Genomic DNA, 26,875 nt, shown 5'->3' on the forward strand with positions numbered 1-26,875 from the left:
TTGTGGCCTGAATTCCATTCACATTCTCGGGCTACCTTGCCTGGGGAAAAATGACTTTGGAGAAGGGGGACAGAAAGACATCACCAGGGAACTGATAGAAGAAATATTTTAATGAGCTATCTCCCTCCAACAAGAGGAGACCCATATCTACCTATAGGACATAGTTTTATGGACATAAAGAAATGCAGGGTTTTACTGAAGGAAGCAGGGACTGGGTTTGGGGGAACTATACTGGAATGGGCTTGATTCCTTAAAACAGTGCAGGTCCTTTTTGGGGATGGGGCTAGCCTATAACACTTGTTTCCACCAGGTGACCAGCTTTCCCAAACTCTTCTAAGCCCAGTCAGTATTCCCAACAAAATGATTAATTTAATAGCCATATATTATCTTTAATTATTATCTAAAAATCTTATTTAAATCTTACTATTTATCTTTTCATTTATTAGCTTAACTTCCTACCAGATTCTCTTTTTCAACTTTGTGTCCCCTGTAAGGCCCAGCACTTCTTAAGATCTCAGTAAATATTTGATATCTAAATTAGCTTACATTAGGTTTGTCCAATTTATATTTCATGTGATTCATTTTATTAGTGTAAAACATAAGTAATTAAACAGTGATGAAACTAACCTGAAAGTGTAGTGAAAACTTTGAGATTGTTTTGAACTAAGTGATCTACAAAGTATATTCATTCAGAGCAAACATATAGCTGTTAATAGGAAAAGTGTCTAATATAAAAATGTCTTAAGAGCTAATAAAAATACTGTGATGAAATAAGATGAATCTTTTTTTTTAAAAAAGATTTTATTTATTTATTCATGAGAGACACAGAGAGAGAGAGACAGAGAGAGACAGAGGCGGAGGGAGAAGCAGGCTTCATGTAGGGAGCCCGATGTGGGACTTGATCCTGGGATTCCAGGATCACGCCCTGGGCTGAAGGCAGCACTAAACTGCTGAGCCACCCGGGCTGCCCCGAAATAGGATGAATCTTATGTGATCCTTAAATACTGAACTTTGATAAAAAAGCTAACAGCTCTAGAGATCTAGCTCTACTCATAGGAAGATACATGTCCATGAGTCCACATAAACTGAGAATGGTTGTGATAATTTATATATATATTCTTAAAGGTGAATATAAATTGATATTCTTTTTAGCCATTAGGAAGCCTCCCAATAACCAGGCTGAGCCAAACCATAGCATCATTTCACCCCCAGGGGAGTAAAGGGTTTAATTACCAGTAGCAGCCTCATCTGAGGAAGAAAGAATGAATTTGGATCCCTTTGGGAAGATGTTCACCATCGTTGTTGGATAGGTGATGACAAAACCATCTTTTTCATTTTTTTTTTCAATTTTGAAATCGTTTTTAAATAAGTACAGACTAAAAAGCCATGTATCTTCCCACAGCCATCTGTAAAAACAGGACTTAAGAATTTGAATTAATGGAGTGATGGAATGGATGGCATAAACGTTTGTTTCACAAAAATGATCATAACAGAGTATCCTGGTTGTGAGCCTTGTTGGTTTAATTGATGCATGTGAAACCTCTGTATTAGCTGTCTTCTTTTAAAAGCTGTTATGTTATCCAGGGCGCCTGGGTGGCTCAGTTGGTTAAGTGTCTGCCTTTGGCTCAGTCATGATCCCAGAGTCCTGGGATCAAGCCTTGCATTGGGCTTCCCGCTCACAGAGGAGTCTCCTCCCTCTCCCTCTGACCCTCCCCCATCCTACTCTTGCACTCTCTCTCTCTCTCTCTCTGCTCTCCCCCCTTCTCTCTCAAACAAATAAATAAAATCTTAAAAAAAATTTTAAAAGCTGTTTTCAATCTGAGTTAGAAAACAAATAGTTGCCACCATTGACTTACTGATCAACTTCTTTGGTCTTGGTAATAGTTCAGAAAACTAGTTCTCTTTAAAAAATAATCTTGTTTCTTGGCCTTAACTTATTCATTGTGTACCACTTTATTCTACTTGCCTTTCTCTATTATATTTCTTAGGGTTCCAGATTGCACATAAATCTAAAAGAGAAAAGGAAAAATACCATAGTTGGACTTTTACTTCTTGCCAAAATAGAGAAAAGAGAATAGATGGGTCATTAGAAGAAATAAAGATCAACTTACAGATGAGAAATACTGTTCTGTTATTTCCCTCTCTTTCCTTACCTTTGTGTTCTGGGTAAAAGCAAAAAGGACCCATAGCAGTTTATTAAGTCTGCAGCACTCGTTTCTCTCCTGTGATGAGGCACAGGATAACTAGCCCTAGAGCAAAACACCACATATGACACACTTCAGCCCTTTCATTGGCAGATGAAGAAAATCATAGAGCCCTGAGCGACTCTCCCACGCTCTCACTCCCACCATGTACCCAAGGCCCTTATCCACAATAATTCCAGAGTCTTCTGGAATTTCATCAGGAGGTTGGACTGAAAGCTCTTCCTGTGGTAGCTCTTTCTCAGACTCTGTGGATTTCAAAGTCGTATTCACATTTTATGGAATGAAGCAATGTATGAAAATATACTATATGTAAAAAGTTTTAAAGCATTAAGTTATTTCAGCGGGAGGTGATCATCAAATAAAAGTCTAATTCTTCTGTGCCGAAGGATAGTTCTGAATAATGATAGAAGATACCATTTATTAAGCATTTACTGTTAGGTGCAATGTTAGCAAAGTACTTTTATAAACATTTTGTCTCCGAACCATAGCTATATGGTCTTGGTCTTGTATTAATGTTTGCTATGATTAAAAGCCAAATACATGTTTTTTTTTTTTTTTGTTTTGAGTTAGATGTACTAGTCTATTTAGAACTAGGAGTGAGTAAAAATGTATCTGACTCTTTATACTTTTTCAAATTGACAGTTTCAAATTGACAGGTATCTAGATCCAGTCAGTAGATCTTTGTAATAAACAGAGCTTTGGTTTAGTGGAATCAATTACTGTCCTTCCTAATGGAAGTAGAGTGGGACCCCACTTTGCTGGTTACAGATTTTGCTGTGCACGCTGTTGCTACCATCACTTCTGTTACCTAGTTTGACATTTCTCCTGTCCTTTTGTCTAGAGAAGGGAATCTTCAGTCATTCTATTTCAAATCTTGGCAGTAGTTGGTAAAGACGAAGGAAATTAATGGATTTCAGTCAGAGTACTGTGGTTACTCAGGAATTGGCCGTTGGCTTGAAAGAGCGGCCGTGACTGACGGCCTGTAAAAGACTACAAGCAGTTGCCCCTGAGCTTCGGCTTGCATGGGTCTTGCAGGCTGAATCCTCTTTCTCTGGTTGCTCCCTGCCAGTGTGGTGAGCCAGTTTACATGGCTCCTGGCTCCCAGTGCCTAAGACACGACTGTGGCCTATGTCTTTTTAAAAAATGGACTGTAGACCAGACTATAGTTTCTTGGTTCCTCATCCTGATCCCCTGCACAAGCCCATGGACAGCAGCCTTGATGACACCAATGGCCTCAGCCCTCCCTTGCCTGAGTCCTGTCACCTGTGCACTCTGGAGAAGTGCCAGGTCTAGGACTTTCCATCTTGGCTCCTTCTCAAGGTTTCGTGGACACTTTCGTGGTTGGGCCCTGGCTGAGCTACCAGAAAAGCAAAAAGCTTGGCTCAGCCCTGGAGAACCTAGTGATCAATTTGGGGAAACGTGCCTAAAGTGGACCAAAGAGAGGAGCATATGCTCATGCACTGTACTGTGTGATACAGTGCAGAGGGTGATGGGTTGTCATCTGCAGAGGTTGGGCAAGATTTTACGACAGCAGTGGGATTCTAACTGAACTTGGAAGATGAGTAAGATTTGGTGGGAGATGGGCCTTGGCATTCTGACTGTGGGGGAGAAACATGATTCAAAATGTCAGGACTAAACTTCGATTTTTGGGGGGCAATGGGGGGGACTAGAGTGGATTTCTTTTGCAAAGGGGAGAAGGGGGAACTGAGGAGAGATGAAATCAAAGTATGCAAGCCCTTTAAACTATGCCAGCCCTTTAAACTCGAAGGACAAATTTATGAGCCATTGGGGATCTGGCTGCAGTCCCCACCACTTCTCAGTCCCCAGGTCATCCTCTGAGCTCACAGGGTGTCTGCTCTCCTCTTCTGCCAGCAACCGAGTCAAACCAAGATCATCCCTGTCCCTCCGGGTGCTTCAGGAGCCTCTTAACTGGTCTTCTCTTATCCTCTGCCTTGACACCTACAATCCATTGCTCACACTGGAGCCAAAGTGGTATTTCTATTTTATATTTTAACATAATCCAGATTATATAATTCCCTGGTCTAATACACATCATTGTTTTTCAGATAAGTTCTCAGAGCCTTAACTGACTTACAAGGCCCTGTGGCTGGCACCTGCCTACCTCTCTGGCTTCATCACAGGCCGCTTAAGTCCTCAATTTCTTTCAGCTCAGTAGGCCCCATGCCGGTTGCTGCAGACCTGTGGCATCAGTGTCTCTGGGCCTTCACAGGCCCTCTGCTCATGTCCTCTACTTACTCATTCTCATGTCTCCTCCTGGGTTCAGTGTAGTCGTTAAGCCTTCCCTAACTACCGGGCAAAGTTGGTTTTCTCTGTTACATACACCCCTTTGGCCACCTACCTATAATTAGTTAATTATTTGTCTAATTATTTAGTCAACATTTGTCCCACTAAACTGTCTATTCCAGAGAGGGCCTCTATTTTGGTCACCAATGCCCCCATTACTAGTGCTGTGTCCTGCTCATAGTAGGTGTTCATTAAATGTCTCTTTGACCTTCTATGTGATGCCAGTGGTTTCTAGTTGTTTGGGTGACTGAATAGGTAGCCCTTTCTTCCTCACTGCATTGTGAAGTCTCCAGGAAAGCACTGCAGTTGACCAGGGAGGACTGTTGATAGAGTGGAATATATAGAAGTGGCCTATGAAAGAGCCTACTACAAGGTAGATCAGAAAGCTTTGAGCTGCATGTAGAAAGTCCTGAGAGATGAGTTATATGGTGATTCACGGACAGTTTACAAGTTAGTCAAGTTTGATGTTTAAGAGTCATTCTCTAGAGACTAGACTCATACCCCTTTTCCTCTTGACTCATAGTTATCTCCTGATTAATAATCTCATTTCACCAAGCCCTTTGATGATCGCTGTAGACCTGTCCAACAGCCACTTCGTTCTCATCTGGGTCCTAATTGTAGTTGGTCTGATTAGTTTCCTAAGGGATGTGCCCTGATTACCTGAGCCCTGGGGGTATTATTGGACCTTCCAGGTCATGGAATTCTGAGCCCTGGGGGTGTTACCAGGTTCTCCAGATCACATGGTGTTCTGAGCCACTTAGGGACATCTGAAAAAATTTCTCTCTCCACATTTCATGTAAAGTCAGAAGCACAGTGAAGATTCAGTGTTGCTTTTCATTGACCAAAGTAGCATTCACCAATTCTACCTTTATTCCTTCAGTAGCAGAAAAATGTTTTTCTTGCCATGTGCTGCCTCTCACACCCTGAGAGTCTTCTAGGGCATTGTGGTCTAGGAATAGGAAGCAGATTCTGGGCCCCCACCCATGCCAACATAGCTTTAGGCTTTGAATGGAATCAGGAAATCCTTTTGAACACCAAAAATATACAAGACTTATGTCCATCAACAGCTATTCATTGTAACAAGGAAGGATTCAGTAAACATTTATTGAATTTCAGTTATGTGCCAAGCACTGTGCTAAATGCTGAGGGGATAGGATACAAAGGGGCATGAGACATAATTCTTATCCACAAGCAGTTCACAATGTATTATAACTAGAGAAATAGAGGTCACAACACACACACAAAGGTAATTTACAGTTACCAAATCAATGGCAATAGTTACTGCCAGATAGCTGCCATAAATTTTATGGAAGTTCTAAGTTGGCAAGATCATATATAGATACACTGGTCAGGACACTTTTTTAAAGATTTATTTATTTTGGAGAGAACCTATGTGAGCGGGGGAGGGGCAGAGTGAGAGAGAAGGGAATCCTCAAGCAGACTCTCCGCTGAGCACAGAGCCTGACAGGGGGCTTGATCCCAAGACTCTTAGATCATGACCTGAACCAAAATCAAGAGTTGGCCGCTTAACCGACTGAACTACCCAGGTGCCCCAGAAAGATTTTTTTTTTTTAATGTGAGAGAAATGTATTGAAACTATCAGAGAGCAACTCAGTAAGGGAAGATAGTATTGTGAAATTTGCTTCTGGGACTTATCCCCCAGCACTGACTGGAGACCCCTGGCCAGTTCTCCAGATCTCTGAGTGTCTGTGGCTGCCACTGGTATCACCTGTGTATTTAGAAGTTTTTGTTTGTTTGCTTTTTAAAGATTTTATTTATTTATTCGTGAGAGACACACAGAGAGAGGCAGAGACATAGGTAGAGGGAGAAGCCGGCTCCCTGCAGGGAGCCTGATATGGGACTCGATCCCAGGATCCTGGGATCATGACCTGAGCCAAAGGCAGACACAACCACTGAGCCACCCAGGCGCCCCTCTTTAGAAGGTTTTTGATGTAAAATATATTTTATTGATTATGGTAAAAAAATCTTTGGAATATATTTCTGTAGAAGAGGTATGACTTGTGCTTGCGTGTGGCTTAGGAGGAAATACAAAATGGATTGGAAGAGAGATTAAATTACCAAAGGCTCAAGGTTGGAAAGCACAGGTTGTGTCAGGAAAACAGAAGACCGATATTCCCTTTCCATGTAGGGTGATGGCATGGAAAAGCAGGTAGGACAGTGGGTTGGGATTAGATTAGGAAGGATCTTGAATGCCTGGCTCAATTTTTTATTTTATGCTGTGGGTATTTGAGAGCAGAGACTACCTCAAAACTTTGTTTTAGGATGTTTAATCTGGCAGCAGAGAGGACATGAGTGGGGAAAAGAACAAGTGGATCAGAGAGCTGTTTTACTGAATTTATGTAAGAGTGAGGCATGAAGGTCCTGGAGTTAGGGAGGTAGCAGGAGAATGGAAAGGCAGGACATATAGAAGAGACATAAAGGAAAGTCAGTGGATGTTCCCCAGCTAACTGGGAGGATGGGACTACTGTGGATGGGGATGTGGAAGGAAAGAGGAGGCTTTGACTTTATTTTAAAAATGTCAATTTATTTTTAAATTTTTTATTTTTTGTTTTATTTAAAAATTATTTTATTTAAAAAAATTTTAAAAATGTCAGTACGTCTCTTGAGAAAATGACCTAAAGTAGTTGAAAGTGTTAGATTGGATTTTAGGGCATCAAACAGTACAAGCTTGGAGATCTTTGATTTTCAGGTGAAATGAGCAAGTGTGTTCTCTTTAGTAACCTTCCCTTCCATGCTGATGGCAGTAGGGGTCTCAAATTATTCTTTCTTGGGGAGTCCCCTGACACTGTTCCATTGCCCTCATCTTCACATCTTAATGGCACTGCAGGATCTGATGGGGCTGCCTCTGTGAATCTGGCTCCCATCTTACAGAACTTGATTTTATTTAGGAAGTGGTGGATTCTGGCCATATTCCTTTTGTTTGGTTATTCTGGTTGCACTCTTTAGAATTATCTTTGTTTGAGGACATTTATTAAGGGTTCTGGCTGTGTGTTGTGGGTGTTTCAAGAGGAGGAGTTTCTGGATGTAGCTCCATGTTCCAAATTGGAAAGATCAGTAAAATAGCTATCACTCTACATCTTCTGAGGATTCTTTGCTAAACATTTCTGGATTTTGCTAATTGTCCAGGTAATATTATTTTGAGGAATAGTAAAACCGAGACATTCTGAAGCACAAGAAATTCATTATTGTAGTATGTGGTGGGGTTTTTTAAATGCTAGTACTTTGGAACTTTAAAATCTATTTTGTTGTCTAGGGGATAACTGTATTAATCCAAAAATGAGATGAGTTAGAATTTCTCCTTCCCTGACTGTGCCAGGTGATAGAGTTGTTTAAAACAGAGTAAGCTTTTTTGAAGGTGTCATTTATAGGAAAAGTTTATGAGGCATAGGCTACTTATCAGGCTCCCTGGATGGTCTCCACAGAAGTGCCTGTCTGTCCGCTTTCCTCTTGTTCTGTGCTCCAACAGATAAGGAGCGGATGGAATAGGAGCTTGAAGTTGGTGCTTTATGATATTGGGGATTTTTCTCATCAGTGCTGCTCAACGGAGATTGGCTGAAAAGGCAACGGTGGAATGCTGCTAAAGTTGTTGAGAAAAATATCCCATGCTCTCTACCCACCCAGAAATGATTTATCAAACGTGTGGGTTGGCTTACCTGGACCAGCCTATATACATTGGGTAGTACAGCTACTTATATATATTTGCTTTCTCTAGGGGCACGAATTATGGTGCCTTCATTTTTGTTTCATTTTATTTTATTTGTATTTTTTTATTGGAGTTCGATTTGCCAACATATAGCATAACACCCAGCGCTCATCCCTTCAAGTCCCACCCCTCAGTGTCCGTCACCCAGTCATCCCAACTCCACGCCCACCTCCTTTTTCACCACCCCTTGTCCTAGAGTCACCACCACATTTCCCAGAGTTATGTGTCTCTCATGTTTTGTCATTTTCTTTAACTAGTTTCAACTCTCCCATGTATACAGTCCACTGACCTTGGAAGAATTGCAACCACGCTTGAGTCTTTTTGTAAGCCTAGAGAACAAAGTTGCCTGAATCAGTCACTTCCCTGGGAAACGAAATGTACATCTGCTGTGAAATAACATTTCAACAATTGAAATATACAAGTTAGCAATTCAGTTTTTTTTTTTTTTTAAGATTTTATTTATTTATTCATGAGAGAGAGAGAGGCAGAGACACAGGCAGAGGGAGAAGCAGGCTCCATACAGGGAGCCTGATGCGGGACTTGATCCCTGGACTCTAGGATCATGCCCTGGGCCAAAGGCAGGCACTAAACTGCTGAGCCACCCAGGGATCCCCAAGCAATTCAGTTTTTAATATTAGGGTTGTCTCCTTTGTGCAATAGCAAAGTAGCAGATTTTATTTTCAGGATGGAGAGAACTCTTCTCTACAGGTGAAGTGTATTTCTGAAATCCTCCACATGCACTCTGAAGAAGTAAGTGAATGGGTTGTATTATGTCGCAAAAAGGGAATCTTTAACGAAGGTTAAACTGCATGAAAACTATATTTAAAAACTATGAGATTGTATAAACCATGTAAAAATGATTTAATATGAAAAATTAATTTGCATTAACTCTTTAGAAACATGTCTTTCATAAAGTCGAGCTTAAATACTATTTCTGTATAGAGCTATGGAATCCATTCACAATGTGAGAGGGGGCAGCCTTTAATTCTCTCTCAGCTCTGTGTGGCTCTGTGGGACATCTATTTGAACTGAAGCATAAGTGGTGAAGTCCTGTGTTTCTCCCTGCAAGAACTATCTTTAACAGAATTGACATTTATCTTTAGTTTGAAAGGTTAGGGAAACCGTTTTTAGAATTTGAGACTTTCAACATTTATTTCACATCACTAAGCTGTAATAAAGTGCTACTTTTGTTTATTACAAATATTCCTTTTTAAGAAAAATCACTATGATTCATAGCTGGTTGCAAGAATCAGAGAAAAGAGTAACTAATTAGAATTGTTTAGTACAGTTGTTTTATGTATTTTATTTTACTTGGGAGGTTTTTTTTTCCCCTGGAAAATTAAATAGTGGTTCACATTGGCTTTTACAGAAAATGGTATTTGTGACTGGAATTGTAAAGGGGGTGCTCTGAAGGAGAATAAAATGATATATAAGTTATGAATGACTATGTACCAAACATTTTCCATGTTCAAAGTAATATATATTTTTTTGTTTATAAGCATACGTTCTGTTGGTTGGGTTTGTGGAAGACCAACAGAAATTGTAGTTTGTCTATCTGTCCAAATCTGTAGAGGCCAAAGGTGTCTGCAGGGTCTACCTACTGGTTCTCTCCTCTGTATTTCTCTGTGGGCCAGGCATGTCTGCATACATGTCTTCCTCTTGAAAACACTTCAGTAAGGAGAAGAGTGGATACCACCATTCCTAAATTCAGGTCTACCTTCGGGGAGCTTGTATGGGTTATATTACTTTGCATTTTCTACATTCCCAGATGACAAACAGCATAAAATCTAGGGATAGGAGAAACATGGTGAGATTGGATGGTGAGTTAAATCCTTGAACAACTTTAAAAGTATTTAAAACATTTTCAACAAAGGATAATGAACTGATTTGTGTCTTCTTGTAATGGAATCTAACACAGAGTCTAGGGGACAGTGGAGGGTTATGACAGGGCAGATAAGATGACTGTTCTGTATCTGTCAGCCATTTGTAACAAAAAGTTTATGTAGATGAATTATGCTTCTTGTTAGATCTGTTTTGTAAGAGGAAGAAGGACGTTTTAGACATATTTCAAAACTGAGTTGCTGATGAAGCCACAGATAGTTTTTCAAGAGTTCGGGGAAATCAGGCAGTGTCTCATCTGTTGCTAATTAATGAAATGAAACTGGGGTCACTAGAGTACAACAATGAATGAAAGGTCAGTGAATGGAAAAAACTGTCAATGAAGGAGGGTGTTAGCAGAGTGGAACATTGTCCTAGATAAAGATCAGGGAAAATGTACTCTTTGGCTGAGGTAGTGTTTTCTGGAAGTGAGTAGGAGCCATAGTTTGGGACATTTCAGTCCAGAGTGAGCACTAAATGAATGTTCTCATTTCAACGAAATCTTAAATATTTTAAGGCAATTCAGGTTTGTGCCAGAGATTAGTTGAAAAGATAGGTAAGAAAGAAGTTTCTTTTTGTTTTATAATGTGTTCTGCAGTGTGTCATTGCTGTTTTGTTTGGCTTTTTGGTTTTGTTTTGAGGTTAAAAACTGGTTTCTTCCTCTCACTTATTTCTATTCTCTAGAATTTTCTAGAGCCACACTCACTTTTGAGATCCCCCTGAAGTGAAAGTGATGTGGGATCCGTAGTACAGATAAAACTGACCTCAAATAATGGAGGCTGCTGGCGCTGTTGATGATTGTTGCCAAATTGTATCCCCTCTGAGAGTTGCTTTGTGGAGGAGGCCTGAAAAGTGCTCAAGACAGCTTCAGCCTCACCACATCTTGCACACTGTGATCATGAACAAACCCGTGACTGTATTTATATTTTAACTAGTTCATCTATCAGTGCTGTTATTGGCTTCATGTGAAATGAGTACATTTAGAGTCTCTTGTGTCTCTCTCGTCATGTCCACCCTTCTTTCCTTTTTTCTCCCTCAGTGAAGCATTTGAACTCTATGGCTTTGGGGAAGCAAGGCTCTGCCATCAGTTTGGGAGAAGTATGTGGCCATTTTTAGTCTCGTATTGAGACCTAGCAGGTCGCTCGCAGCTAGTGAGGGCAAGACCCAGTAGAAATCAGCAAGGCTGCCCCTGCATCCTGAGGAGTTAATCCTGTAGTATTTGGAGAAGTGATACAGCACAGTGATTGACAGTACAATCTCTAGGGGAGACTGCTGGCACGCATGTCCCAGTTCTGCCAATTACTACTCTGTCTTTTTGAACCTTTATTTTCCTATCTGTAAAATGGGAATAATAAGAATAGCACTCACCTCCTACTCATAAAGATGGAATAAATATAAAGTGCTTAGAGCAATGTTTTTCACTTAGTAAATGTTAGGTAATTCTTTGGCTACTTATATTAGTCGTATATCTGACTACTTATAAACGTAAAATGGAATTCAAGTGGAGTTTCCTTGGATTGTTTCTCTTTTCTCTGCGAATGTTTACTGGAAGATTGTTCTGTTGGATTTAAATGAGAGGCTATTAGATGAACTTTTTTGGAGTCAAGATAGGGGAAAAAAACAAAAAAAACAAAACAAAACCTGAGAACAGTTCTTTGTAGAAACACCAGAACCACCAAAGTTAGTAGAAGCTAACATTTAAACTCGTACAATTAAATTACAGTCACAATAGTGCCTGTAGATTATTCTGGTTGGGTAGGTATGAGATAGGCAAAGTATGGTGAGACCCTTTAACACTTAGTGTTAGAAGAAATACTTTGGGAAGGAATATAACTGTATTATGCAATTAGACTGAAAGGGAACAGAACACTAGTAGAACTAAAATAATAAATCCTGATCATCAGTGACACTCCTATACATATGCCATCATAGGCTGCCCCTTTCTAGGGATTGTTCTGCTCATGGGTGTAGGAATTCTGACAGACTCCATTTCAGGACTCACAATGGTCCTAGTATATAGCGTTTCCTTAAGTGTGAGTTGTCCTAGCTATTAGTAGATTTTAAAGGGGAAAATAGTAGATTTTAGAGGGCAGTCCATGGTCAAATAAATTTGGGAAACTTATTTGAGTTAAATTAAACTTGTTTTCTTGGATATACTTTTTGGAGCCTTTAATATTATGAGGCTTTAATATTGTGAATATCCCAGGGAGAGGTGATACACAGTACTTCTCTTACTTTTTGAAACTGATACCTCGTATGTCAACTTCCTGCCAGACCCCAGTGCTTCAGAGCACACTTTGGGAAATGTAACCTTAGAAGCATTGCGTTTTTCATTTTGTGTCTGGTGAATCCTAACAAGATGTAGCTAAACAGGGATGCCTGGGTGGCTCAGTGGTTGAGCATCTGCCTTCAGCTCAGGACATGGTCCTGGGGTCCTGGGATCCAGATCCTGGGATCGAGTCCCACGTCAGGCTCCCCACAGGAAGCCTGCTTCTCCCTCTGCCTATGTCTCTGCCTCTCTCTCTGTGTCTCTCATGAATAAATAAAATCTTTAAAAAAAAAAAAGCTGTAGCTAAACAACTGCAGATCAAGGGTGGAGGAATCCTCACAGGTGAGGCTGGGTCCTAATGTATCTGAACTCAGCCTGTGCTCTTACTTTCTCTGCCCACACTAACGATCATAGGGCTTTTCTCTTTGTGGTTTGCTTGCTGTGTGCACATGCATGGGTAGTGGTGGTGGTATTCTTGGATGAGAGAATAGCATCAGAATATGAAATAACAGTCGGTTTTGTGTGCCTGGAGGTCAAGCTTGGAAATGGTGAGCAATGAAGCCATGAACCTGAACAAGGATGTGTCCTGAGGGCCACATCTGTCACATAAAGGAGTTCAGGGGTTCTATAATGGAACCACCTGCTCTTTCCATCAGGTTATCTTAAGAACTTTAGTATAAGCAAGCTGCTGACAAGTAAAAACAAACACTTAGGTAGGAGGCTAGGAATGCGCACTTCAGCATTTTGCAGGTGACATAGTTGTCACCGACTTCCTGTCACCCTAACTTGCTGCATTGTGGAACATAAAATGAGCATAGATGGTAGACACAGCAGTCCAGATTAAACTTGAGTTGGAAATACTATAGGGGATGATAAGGGATGACACTCTCCCCTTCCAGCTCCCTGCACATCTGCAGTTTTTGAGGGCATGTTTTGTGTGCTTCTAGAAGCAGACTAAAGGCTAATAGAATGCAACTCAAGGATCATCCAGACATAAATATTTAAAGAGATTTTAGTATCTTGTTTAAGGCTTGATTAAAGAGGTAGAAGTGGGGGCTGCCTTGTCTCCTAATAACATGTTAATTGTTTTTTAATTAAATAGTACTAAAAATATACAAGTATTTCCTGTGATCCAAATCTCTTTGCTTCCTGCTTTGAACTCAGCAAGTAGTGAGGGTTTGGCTAGGAGGAGATTTATCTGAAAATGTATCAGAATCTTTAGGGTTCTGGGTTTGGATTTGGATAGCAAGGAATATTTAGATGAGAAAACCGGGGGAAGACCTTACCCATTTTTTTCTTTTCCAGAGGAGGTGAGAGTGTGCCTCCTGTGGCGGGATAGGTTTCTGTTCATTATGAAATGGCAAGATTGTGACTTAATGAAGGTAATAGAACAGATCATTGTAAGGACTGGACTAGGAAAAGTGGGATTCTTGTGGGTCTAGGAATCTTGCCACAAGGCCCTGACATACCCTGAGCAGTTAGGGTCTGTCACCACTTCTTCATCGTGTTCAGCAAACTGAACAGCGGAGCCTAGGGATCCGTAGTAATTATGGGAACCTTGATGAACCTTGATGAACTGTCTCCTTGATGGAGAATATTTGCAAGAGTAGGGGTGTGTATGTTTGTGATACCTTTGAAATAAAAACCTGCATAGTGGGAAGATTTAAAGTTAATGCTGGAAGGAATTTTTAACTTGATCAAGTTTATTTTGAAGAAATAACATCTGGCCTCAGTTCACGGGGTTTTTATATTCCCGTTTTGCTCCTGTGAATATTTGTTTTGGCTTGGTTATTTGCTACTTATTTTAAATCCTCTATAAGTTCCACAGAAAAGCATTCCTTTGGGGGATGGGGAGGAGGGAGGAAATGTAGGCTATGCGATGTCGGAGAGAGTGAGAATGAGAGGAGTCCTGAGATCGAGAGGGCTGGAGAAGGTGAAGCTTGGGGCCGTGCTGGATGCTGTACTTAGCGCTTGGCAGCCTTGGACAGGAATTGCACATGAGTGGTGCCCGCTTGGCATCTGTGGGATTTGATTTTGCTTTTTAAACAGTTTTTTTTGAACAGTTCATGCAGGGCTGATTTTTATCTTTGTACATGGTGTAATTTTGTGATGTTTGTTCTCAGGTGGGTTTGCGGAGTTCTCCCGTTGTTTCCCTGGCCTCTGTGAAGGAAAATCTGCTCTAGTCCCTACCTGCATTTCTCAGCCTTGCCTACCTGTTGCCAACATTGGGCCAACCCGAATTCTTCCCAATCTTTATCTTGGCTGCCAGCGAGATGTCCTCAACAAGGTGGGTGCTTTGAAAACATCCTTCACTGCAGGGTTTCTTGTTAGCATCTGGAGAAACTGCGATTGCCTGTTTGCTATCATTTCCAGCACACTCTGCTTTCAGAAGAGGAAGTATATACCACTCTCCGTGTGGCTCCCTGGGAGCAGTTAGTTGGGTTATCTCCTGGAGAGCTGTTTTGTTTGATGTTATTGAGTAGTGCCACAGGAAACCTGATCTGTTGTGACATTTGCTTGTTGCTTGAAGGTCCAGGAGACCCGGACATGGAGGGTTAGGACTTTTCAAAAGATTAGCCTTATTTTCTTAGAGTCTTAATTGTTCTATAGTAGTAAGTGGACACACTCAGGAAGGCTAAGATTTCCTAGATTTTTTTTTCACATTTAGAAATGTATTTACTGAGGTATACTAGAAAGGGACTCAGGTTGGGCTTGGGTTGCAGAAGGACCTCTGGCCAGAAGGAGGGGGTGGGAATAAGATGGTGAGGTCAAGGGCTAAGAGCAGGCATTGCAGGTTGCCCTGTCAGAGGCTTGCTGGAGCTGTTTTATTGAGAAAGAAGAGGGAAGAGCATGGATTCTTGCTGAAAAGGACGTGGGCCATATTGAGCATGGTGTGCCTCACCTATGAACCTGCCCTGACAGAGGCCATTGTATCTAATGGTTACAAGCATAACAGTAGTAGAACTGAACTTTGTCTCCCACCACAGCTCGTCTGCTCTTAACCAGGAGTGCTAGGAACCAGTGTTCTAACTGCCCAGAAAAGGGCTTTTTCTCTAAAAAACAAAACCCCAAAACAAAACATCTTTTTTTTTTTTTTTTTTAAGATTTTAAAAATTTATTTATTCATGAGAGACAGAGAGAGAGAGGCAGAGACATAGGTGAAGGGAGAAGCAGGCTCCACGCAGTGAGCCCGACATGTGGGACTCAATCTCGGGTCTCCAGGATCATGCCCTGGGCTGAAGGCAGCGCTAAACTGCTGAGCCACCTGGGACTGCCCAAAACAACCTCTTTTTTATGCCACTTGTAATTGAAAAAGCAGTCAAAGATGTTAATTCACCTATTGGTGATTTACAGGTGCTGCTTTCCTGTGTGGGGGATGATATCCCAACATTTTCTCCTTGGATAACTGTAAGAATTGGGCTGACCATAAAGCTAGCATCTTCACTGGCTTGTGTTAGCATGTGAAAAGCAAAAATACCATATCATTGGGCAGTAGTGAGGCAGTCTTTCATTTTCTCTGTTTTGTTTTCAAGATTTTTTTAAAAACTTATTTATTTGAAAGAGAGAGTGCACAAGCAGGGGGGAATGGCAGGCAGAGAGAGAAGCAGGCTCCCTGCTGAGCAAGAAGCTGGATGATGGACTCTATCCCAGCACCCTGGGATCACGACCTGAGCCAAAGACAGACGCTTAACCAACTGAGCCACCCAGGGATCCCTCTTTTTTGTTTTCTTTTGTTTGTTTGTTTGTTTGTTTTCTTTTTTGTTTTCAAAACTCCTGCCTCTAAAATTTTACCTTGACATTGTTATTAGTATGTCTGCTTTTACTGTGAGATATTTGAAATTTGATAGTTTATACTTGTATTGAGCCTTTCTGGTGAGGTCACAGTCCCTATGAACATGTGATTATTATTAATTCTTTTAGAGATAAGCAAATTATATCACAGAAAGCAAAATTAATTTCTTAGAGTCATGTACATCCCTGGGGCAAAGCTGAAGATGCTTTAGTTAATCCTCAGTCAGAAAGTAAAATTACTAGTTAAGGATCCTGTTCAGAATTACTTGCAGTTTAAAAGAAAAAAAAAAAAAGTAACCGTTCTGCAAGTGATTTTACAAATAATTGCATCATAGATCATTTTTGTTATTTTTGACATTTAACATTAAATGGCACATTAATTTTGCTATGTACTGTTTCCAGTTTTAACAAATGTCTCAGTTAATAATTCTGTGAGTGCCTGCTAGATGAGAGCAGTTGAACTGGACCACGGTGTGGAGAATGTGGGGAAAGGATGCTTTTTCTCCTTTAGTTGGCTTCTCAGTGTATACAGAAAAGGCTGTGTACATAGATGCATTGGGAGGAGGTGGTTGTTGTGGGAGGAGTGGATATATGGAAGTTCATGGGGAAAACAACCTGGGCAAGGAATTTCTATGGAAGACTGTCAGGAAACTTCTTTGAAACACACGTGTAGATGAGAGGATGGTGAGAAGTCAGCATGCTTTCAAAGTGGTGAGTAGAAATTCATATTGACCAACAACTGATTCATTGTTGAGAAGAATGGAAGTGCTGAACAGGATTTTAGTGATCATGTAGTCAGTCGTCTTTGATAAAGGAGGAAGCCGATATTCCAGAAATATTAGATGGATTCCACAACATCACCCAGCAGATGAGTTTTGGGACCAGATGTGCCTCTATTTCACAGATAGCTTGGACTGATCACACTGTTCAGCTGTCTGATTTAAACTTTACAGGAAAAGTTATATGCTGCTTCTCTTCCCAAAGATGATCTTTTATAATTTTTCCTAAATTAGAATTTAGAAGCTGAAGTTTTTATTTTTTTTATTTTTTAATTTTTTTTAAAGATTTTATTTATTTATTCATGAGAATACACAGAGAGGAGAGAGAGAAGCAGAGACACAGGCAGAGGGAGAGGCAGGCTCCATGCAGGTAGCCTGATGTGGGACTTGATCCCAGGTCTCCAGGATCACACCCTGGGCTGAAGGCGGCGCTAAACTGCTGAGCCACTGGGGCTGCCTGAAGCTGAAGTTTTTAAAAATAGCAACTAAAGACCATTAATTTTATTAGTTGTTTTTTAATGAAGTGCCACCAAAATAATTTGAAAGCCTATCACAGAAATTTTCTTAGGAGGATCGTACTATTTACTATTTAAAATGCTAGGGTCTTTATATTATTTCATTTAACCTTTATAATAGGATTAAGAAGTAGGCTGACCCTGAATTGTTGTCACTTACCCAAGATTTTGTGTTTGGGAAGTCATGGATTCAAAACTGGTCAGTAACAGAAATCGTTCTCAGACTCAAGCTACTGTTCTGGCTTTACGTCCTGTTTATATAACACCAGAAATATCCATCTTGCCCCTCCCTGTAACAGGCTGTTATGAAGGACTAACGTATCTTGACAGTTTATTGAATCACTGCAGAGACTTTTTTTTTTAATTTCTTTTTATTTTTTTTAAGATTTATTTATTTGTTCATGATAAACATAGAGAGAGAGAGAGGCAGAGACACAGGCAGAGGGAGAAGCAGGCTCCATGCAGGGAGCCCGACGCAGGACTCTATCCTGGGACTCCAGGATCACGCCCTGGGCCAAAGGCAGGCGCTAAACCGCTGAGCCACCCAGGGATCCCTGACTTTATTTTAAAAGATTTTATTTATTTATTCATGAGAGACACAGAGACACAGGCCGAGGGAGAAGCAGGCTCCCTGCAAGGAGCCCGATGTAGGACTCAATCCTGTAACTCCCGGATCACACCCTGAGCCAAAGGCAAACACCCAATAGCTGAGCCACTCAGGCATCCCATTGCAGAGACTTTCTTTCCCTGGTTTTCCTACAGCACATTCTATACCAGCTCTGACCACTTGAAGTGTAATGTAAGCCACATACTTAACTAAAAATGTTCAGTAGCCTTATTAAAAAAGTAAAATAGAACAGGTGAAATTAATTTTTTTAAATATTTATTTGAATGAGAGACTGCACATGAGTGCAGAGGGGAGGGGCAGAGAAGAGGAGAGAAACTCAAGCTGACTCCATGCTGAGCATGGGGCCCAGTGTGGGACGCCATCTAACTACCCTGAGATCATGACCTGAGCAGAAACCAAGAGTGGGTGCTTAACTGACTGTGCCACCTAGGTGCCCCAGTGAAATTAATTTTTATAATATTTTATTTATCACAGTATATCTAGAATATTAGCATTTCAATGTGTAGTGTAGAAAAACTATATTGCTGTATATATATATATATTTTTTTATTATTAAGTCTTTAAAGTCTGGTGTATGTTATAATTACTACACACTTGAGTGTGGACAAGCCACATTTCAGGTGCTCAGTATCCTCATATGGCTTGTGGCTACCATAGTGGATGGTGTAGGTCACTGCTTTCAGTATGTATTAATTTTACTCTGGTCTTGAAGACGTGGCTCTTCTGTAAAAGATCGTAAGAAGTCATTGGTAACAAAAAGAATGCTTTCGGTTTCTTTTTTTCTTCACAACTACTTTTGCTTCTCACAATCTGTTCTTTTATTCTCTAGTCTTTGTACAAGAGCTAGAACAGGAATGTCTTATAGTACTAAAAGTAGTTTGCTGAGGCCCAATTCACATCTGAACTGAGCAGGATTTGAGTAAGAATCTCCAGTTTCTATGTGAAAGAGCAAAGTTCTTGATTGCTTTTCTGCTTGATCACTTAACATTTCCAGTAGAGACTTTTGTTTCACACAGAAATGCACGAAACATCTGATGGAATTACCTTTGGCTCAGAGCTGTATCTGCAGTGATCGGCTTCAGCTTCTTCACTAAATTGGTTCTGCTGCCCCCTCCCTCCCCCACCCCATTTATACAGTGTGCTGTCAGCATTCTTTGTGTTGCTCATTTCACACTTCGAACATGCCAGATTGGTTTTCCTGTCTACCTGGTGGTTCTGCCTGCCCCTGGGATGACTATTTCTCTCTTGTTTTCTTACCAGAGTTAGCCTAGACACAGAATACTGCTTTCCCAGTTTCCCTATGTTCTAGGAAGACAAAAAGATAAAAAATTATGTAAAAATACACCACACAGTGTGCAAGCTGGTTAGACAACACCTGTTCATTCCACAATGATGCATAAGACAAGATGACTGACAGTAGAACTCAACACCAAGGCAGCATGGCATAATGGTGGGGAGCTGGCCTTGGAGGTAGGCATTTCTGAGTCCTAGGGCTCCACCTGGCCAGCCATACCACTTTAGCCAGGTCCCTGAGTCTTGGCTTCCTCACCTACAAATTGTTAATGACTCCTGCCTTCTAGTGTTCATGTGAGGTTCAAATGAAGTGACGTATGCCAAGCACCAAGGACAGTTCCTGGTTCATGGGGACCCTGGTTAATGTTATCAAGGGTGGAGTACGCAGGATGCTAGGGTGAGTGCTGGATACAGTGGGTGTGGTTGGTCGAGGAAGGCTGGATGGAGGAAGTAGAACTTAAGGTCGGTTTTGAAGGCAAAAGGAGTGGCAAATGCAAAATTATTTATTGAATTGATTTCAGAAAGAAAAATTACTATTCCATTATCTGGAATTGCAATGCCTGTGGTGATTAAATGTGGTATCTCTCCTCAGTCAAGTTGGACATGGGAACTTGACCAAATAGAACATTTTTATTAAGGCTGTATTAAGGCTTTATTAAGGCTGTGATATAATAAATCTTGATTTATTATATCACTCTGTGTTCCATATACTACTCCACAGTCTGCATCAACAGATTATAGAATCCATACTTAGAAATCAGTCCAACTACAGGGCAAAGTTTATTTCCTGGTTTAGGAGAGAGAAACTTAAAGGGAAAAAAATTGTGAATGGAAATCCTAAGTAATAATAAAATAATAAAAGATTAATTTTTGACTAGGAAATGTCATTTTTGAAAGTCTTCTTAATTGTATATTGAAGCCAGAATCCATTTTTAAAAATTCTTAGGGGACAATCTCTTTTCCTTTGCAGATGAACCCTTTTTATATCCAGCCTGCTATATTCAATGTAATTGCCCTACTTCAATCTAATTAGGAGAAAGGACAGTTTGAATTAGTGAAAAATGTACACAACATGGTATGAGGGGCAGCTTCTTGAGACAGAATTCATATGCTGTATGATATATAAGGTATTTTTTATTGAGATGTAATTTTACAACATATTACAAAGTTTTAAGTATACAGCGTGATTTGATATTTGTGTATATTATAAAATGACCACAGTAAGTCTAGTTAACATCTATCACCACACATAGTTACAATTTTTTTTCTTGTGATGAGAACTTTTAAGATTACTCTCTTAGCAACTTTCAAATATACAATAGAGGAATATTAACTATAGCTGCCGTGCTATACATTACATTCCCATGACTTATTTTATTACTAGAATTTGTCCCTTCTAACCACCTTCACCCATCTCCTCCATATATATCCTCTGTATCTATGAGTAGGTTAGATACACATATGTATCTTTAGATTCCACATATGATATTTTATAGTAGTTGTCTTTCTTTGACTTACTTCACTTAGTATAATGTCCTCAAGGTTCATGCATGTTGTCGCACATGGCAAGATCTCATTATTTTTTTTTTTATGGCTGAGTAACACTGCATTGTATACATATACCACATCTTTATCCATTCATCAGTCAATGGCACACTTGGGTTGCTTCCATATCTTGGCTATTGTAAATAATGCTGCAGTGAACACGGGGGTACTATTGGTACTAGTACTATTGGTACTATCTGTACCAATTTATGTTGCCACAAGCTATTCTTAAGATAAAGTAAGGGAACTAAAATTTAATGAGACTCTTATATGCCAGTTATTTTATACTCACACAGCTTTACAAAATATACATCATTAGCCCTATCTTACAGATGAGGAAACTATAGCTGAGCGAGGTAAGGTAACCTATCCAATAACCTATCCAAGATCATGCAGGTAATGAACGGTGACGTGCTAGGTTGTGCTCTAGTTTCTCTGAGGCCAGTACCCATATACTTCTAATTGTTCCTGCCATACTGAGTTCATCTATGCAACAGGAGGAAAGGTAGAGCATACGGGTACATGTGCTGCTAGAAAGGTAAATGAAGTTAGTGGAAATTTATAAAAATTTGCTTCTGATTGTTTCACATTTTTCAGTGTCATAGGAAAAGTTGATCCATTGCCTGAGTGGGAAGCTAAAGGGATACACAGAGCATTTGAAGAAAAAGGGAAATGGGTGAAGTGGCATCTGGGAGAGAGGGAAAGTGCAAGGGCTAGGGAAATAAAATGATTGCTGAGGACCATGAATTGGAGGTGAGATTGAGCAGCATTGTTGAGCGTTTTTCTCTGGCTGTATCCAGCTACATGGGTACAGATGCAGACCAGGTGGAGAACTAGATTTACACAGGGCTGCACTCTTGCCGAGTGAATGTGAAGAAGCTATAGTGGGACAAAGGAGTTGAGGGTGGAAGCAAGGGAGTGGTTTATAATGACTGACCACGGAATTTCACTAGAGCAAAGCAGGCAGATGGATATCATGAGGAAAAGTACAGAGAAAAGGACGTGGGATCAGCAGCATGTAGATCCTGGGGAATCGGAGGATCCCAAGAGTGGTGGTATAAGAGGCAGCAAAACCAGAAGGAGAGAAGGAAACATCCCAGAGTGGGGTGTGTGAGCTCAAGATTAGGGCAGGGTGGTGGTTGGTAATGACTGAGACCAGACCGGGCCTCATTAGTGAGTCGTCAAGGTGAGAAGTTCAAAGAACTGAGAGGCCAATGTGTCAGAAGGATATTTGAAGGCCAGGGAAGATTATTTTGTCAGTAGAAAGCACCTGTTAGCAAACTTAGCACAAAGTTGAGCTAAATATTAAACGGCATAACGAGTGCCCTCTGAAAGGTTACAGACTGTGATGTTTAATTATTGGATAGAGTAATACTCAATTGTGTATGTTTTGCACAACATACTAAAACAGAACTGAACAGATTCCATAAATACCTCTTTATAACATAGTAAGAAGTCCTTGACAGTCATCTGTGAATAAAAGCTATCATTATTCTGTAGAACAGACCCATTCTTCATAATTACATAGTTCCATTCCAGTTCCACTGTCAGAAACATTGACATACGATATCCGCTCAGCCACTTATATGTACCTTTGTAAAAATAATCAGGATAGCAGGTTAATAATATGTATAACTTCATGAAACCTCACATCTCAGAGATTCACCAGCACCTCAACCCTGAGGCCCAGCAGGTGCCGCTGGCCTGTGGCTAGCAGGAGGCACTTCGCTAAGGCCTGTTTGTTTCTACCATTGGGACATGTGCTTACCAGCATGCTTACTATGTTTGTTCTAAAACCTGTTTAGGCTAGTTTACTTATTATAATCGTGCACATTGATTAAAATATTACATACACCCATGAATTATGAATGAGGGAAGGAAGAGAGTTGTTTTTCTATGACCTAAGGTAAATGCTTTGGAAGATTCAGGAAAAACAAATTGCTTTGCGTTTTTTTTTTTTTTTTTTTTTCTTTTTTTCTGTTTAAACTAGGGCAGGCAGTAAGGCAACAAGGCAACTATAAAATACCTGGGGGACGATCATAATTCAGGATTCTTTACTGATGTTTTACAAGTTTTTGCTCTTCTTTAAAGAAATGGAAACTGAATAGTAAATGCGTTTAGTTGTGATTTCCTTAAGAACTCTAGCTAAAAAAAAAAAGGTAAGTGTCAGCTAACCCCTACAAAAAAAAAAAAAAAAAAAAAAAAAAAAAGCCATGGTCCTGCATTAGAAATTAGTGAATTGTTTTATTTATTTGTTTTCAATTAAAATAAGATATTTCAGGGGCACCTGGGTGACTCATTGGTTGAGGGTCTGCTTTTGGCTCTGGTGGTGATCCCAGGGTTCTGGGATCAAGTCCCATATTGGGCTCCCTGCAGGAAGCCTGCTTCTCCCTCTGCCTGTGTCTCTGCTTCTCTCTGTGTCTCTCATGAATAAATAAATAAAAATAAAATATTTCAAGTGTATATATATCATTTTTAATGATTTCCTCCTTTTAACTGACTTTTCCACTGATGTAGCAACTGCCAATCCACATTATGTATCATGTTTAATAGCAAAATTGTTTGTAAATTTTACATAACATTTTAGGACTCTGTTTGCCTTTTTGCTTTTAAAATTGGCCATGTTCTTAAAAAAAATTGGCCATATTTTATTTATCAGGTCCTATCTTATTACAAAAAGAATTTCAGGGATCCCTGGGTGGTGCAGCGGTTTGGCGCCTGCCTTTGGCCCAGGGCGCGATCCTGGAGACCCGGGATCGAATCCCACGTCGGGCTCCCGGTGCATGGAGCCTGCTTCTCCCTCTGCCTGTGTCTCTGCCTCTCTCTCTCTCTCTCTCTCTCTCTCTCTCTGTGACTGTCATAAATAAATAAAAATTAAAAAAAAAAGAATTTCAGGGAATATGTAATAATTGACTTAATAAGTAGATTTTTTTGCAATAAAATTTTTATACATAAAGCTATATTTATGATCGAGATCATGTCCTTTTTTTCTCATTTCATTTTGTGTTTAAATTATTTTACCATTAGGCAGCCCGGGTGGCTTAGTGGTTTGGTGGCACCTTCGGCCCAGGGCCTGATCTTGGAGACTGGGGATCAAGTCCCACATCGGGCTCCCTGCACGGAGCCTGCTTCTCCCTCTGCCTCTCTCTCTCTCTCTCTCTCTCTCTCATGAATAAATAAATAAAATCTTTAAAATAAATAAATAAATTAATTAATTAATTAATTTATCATCACCCAGTTTTAATACATTAATGTCTTTTTTCCCCTTCTCCTTTTGCCCATTGTTTAAAATAAACTACTGGGGCATCTGGTTGGCTCAGTTAGAAAAGGATGTGACTCTTGATCTGATCTCAGGGTCATGAGTTGGAGCCCCATGTTGGATGCAGAGATTACCCCTCCCCAATAAAAAACCCTTTAAAAAAAACAAAGCAACTACTTAAATGCATCTTCTATGGTACATTGTTTTATAAGTGAAAAATAGTTTTTTTGAGCTATTAACAGCATCGTAAGCTGGATTATTGAAGGGCTTCCTTTCATGTGTCGGATTTGTCCAGCATGATGGCATTGCTGCAGTTTGGTGTGTGGCAACAGTGAGCTCAACAGCAGGCACTGTGCATGTAGACAGCCAATCCTCAGCATGCAGCAGGAGACACCAGTGTCAACATGGCAGGGAGGCCAGCACTGTAAATGCTTGTGGCTGCAGCAGAGGTGATAGTAAGGGAAAACAGAGGATGACATAAATACCTTAAGTACATCTCCTCAAAGGTGTCCTGAGTCCCTCTGAGAGTCTGTCTCCTCAGAGAAGCTCAGGGCCAGGGTGGTGCCCCTTTCCTTCCTCATTTATTGGTGATCATTAAAAAGAGCATAAAGAATGAAGTTAAACTTTATATTCTAATACTTCATTTAGTTAAAGAGAATATGTGTATGTAGGCTAGTTACCTTGTTGCTCCATCTAACTTGGTTTAAATGGAACTTCAATTAGAGCATGGCGACTCAGGACAGATTCTGGAGACGAATGTACTTGGATTTGAATCTTGACTCTCTACCACTTTCTTGCTGTGTGACTTTGCAAACATTATGTAATCTCACCAAACGTCAGTTTTTTAAAAATGAGGATAATAATAGTATTCGTGTCAGAGGGTGGTTGTGAGGATTAAATGAGACCTTCTAGGTATTTATTGTTTTTAATTTTCATTCCAATGTAGTTAACATGCTACATTCTATTACTTTCAGATATACACTGTAGTGACTTAGCACTGGCATATATCACCCAGTGCTCATCACGACAAGTGCCTTCCTTCATCCCTATCACCTGTTTCCTCCATCCCTCTACCCACCTCCCCTTTGGTAACCATCAATTTATTCTCTAGAGCTAAATGTCTGTTTCTTGCTTTGTCTCTTTTTTCCCCCTTTTGCTTGTTTCTTAGATTCCACATAGAAGTTGAAATCTATGGTATTTGTCTTATTCTGACTTATGTTGCTTAACATTATATGCTAAGGGATCCCTGGGTGGCGCAGCGGTTTGGCGCCTGCCTTTGGCCCAGGGCGCGATCCTGGAGACCCGGGATCAAATCCCATGTCGGGCTCCCGGTGCATGGAGCCTGCTTCTCCCTCTGCCTGTGTCTCTGCCTCTCTCTCTCTCTCTGTGACTATCATAAATAAATAAAAATTTTAAAAAATTATATGCTAAGCTAGCTCCATCCATGTTGCAAATGGCAAGATTTCATTCTTTTTTATGCCCAAATAACATTCCATTGTACGTATATACCACATTTTCTTTTTCCTTTCATCTATCTATGGATACTTGGGCTGCTTCCATAATTTGGCCATTGTAAATAATGCTGCTATAAGCATAGGGGTGCATGTATGCCTTTGAATTATTATTCTTGTATGATTTGGGTAAATACCCAGTAGTGTGATTACTGGATCATAGGGTAGCTCTATTTTTAACTTTTTGAGGAACCTCTATACTGTTTCCCAGAGTGGTTGCCCCAGTTAGCATGTCTACCAACAGTGTAAGAGGGTTCCTTTTTCTCCACATCCTCAAGAGATTGTTTACTTATTTTTTAATGACTACGTATGTGTTTATTAAGGAGAGACACAGAGAGGCAGAGACATAGGTAGAAGGAGAAGCAGGCTCCCTGGGGGGCCTGATGTGGGACTTGATCCCAGTACTCTGGGATCATGAACTAAGCCAAAGGCAGACGCTCAACCACTGAACCACCCAGGCATCCCAAGAGACCATATATTTAAATGTTCAGCACAATATTTAGAAATAGTAGGCATTCATTAACTGTTAGATATTATTCTTTTAGATATTATTTTATTAGTATGTACTATGTACCATAATATTATTAAGCCTCTAGCAAAGATACTCAACAAATATTTTTTGATTGAATTTAGGTCAGTGGCCATTTCTATAAATTGTAGGTTATGAGGCGACTTGTCAGAAGTATACATTGTTATATTCTTCCTGTGGGGAAATCAAATTTGACAGTCATTACAGACTTGTAACATGTTTTGTCCTTAGAACTGCCTGTTCTCTTCTGAAACTTCAAGGTCTTCATTACTGAATTGAATAGAAAGCAACATTACTACTTGCCTTTACCTTTAATGCGATAAATCCCTGTAGTCCTGTTGGTGGATAGGAGAAAGACATGTAAAATGGTTCCTTTAAGGACCATTGGCAAGAAAGGCGTGAAAGCCTCAACTCCAGTGACCTGCTGCTGTGTTACATGGGCAGTACTGCGATTGATCAAATGGTAGTAATCTCAGCATGGAAAAACAAATGTGACCTTTGCTACATGCACAAAAGTTTAAAAGTCATAGTAAACACCATTAAGATCTTCACAGTCTGATTGTTAACCTAACAGAAGTACACGAGAGCATCAGGAGACCAGGGCTCTGGCCTGGCAGAAGGTCATAGTAAACTGCCATGGTTTTA

The 26,875-nt window shown here is 40.2% G+C and overlaps 1 protein-coding gene across 1 annotated transcript in view; it reads left to right on the forward strand.

The window, feature by feature from the left end:
* Nucleotides 1-26,875, forward strand: part of DUSP16 (dual specificity phosphatase 16) — an 82,432-nt gene that overhangs the window by 45,136 nt on the left and 10,421 nt on the right. Inside the window, exon 6 of the mRNA XM_072798984.1 lies at nt 14,503-14,666. Coding sequence (XP_072655085.1) covers nt 14,503-14,666 — 164 coding nt within the window. The remainder of the gene's footprint in view (nt 1-14,502; nt 14,667-26,875) is intronic.

The sequence above is a fragment of the Canis lupus genome, chromosome 25, assembly GCF_048164855.1.
Source record: "Canis lupus baileyi chromosome 25, mCanLup2.hap1, whole genome shotgun sequence".
Classification (NCBI taxonomy): Eukaryota; Metazoa; Chordata; class Mammalia; order Carnivora; family Canidae; genus Canis; species Canis lupus.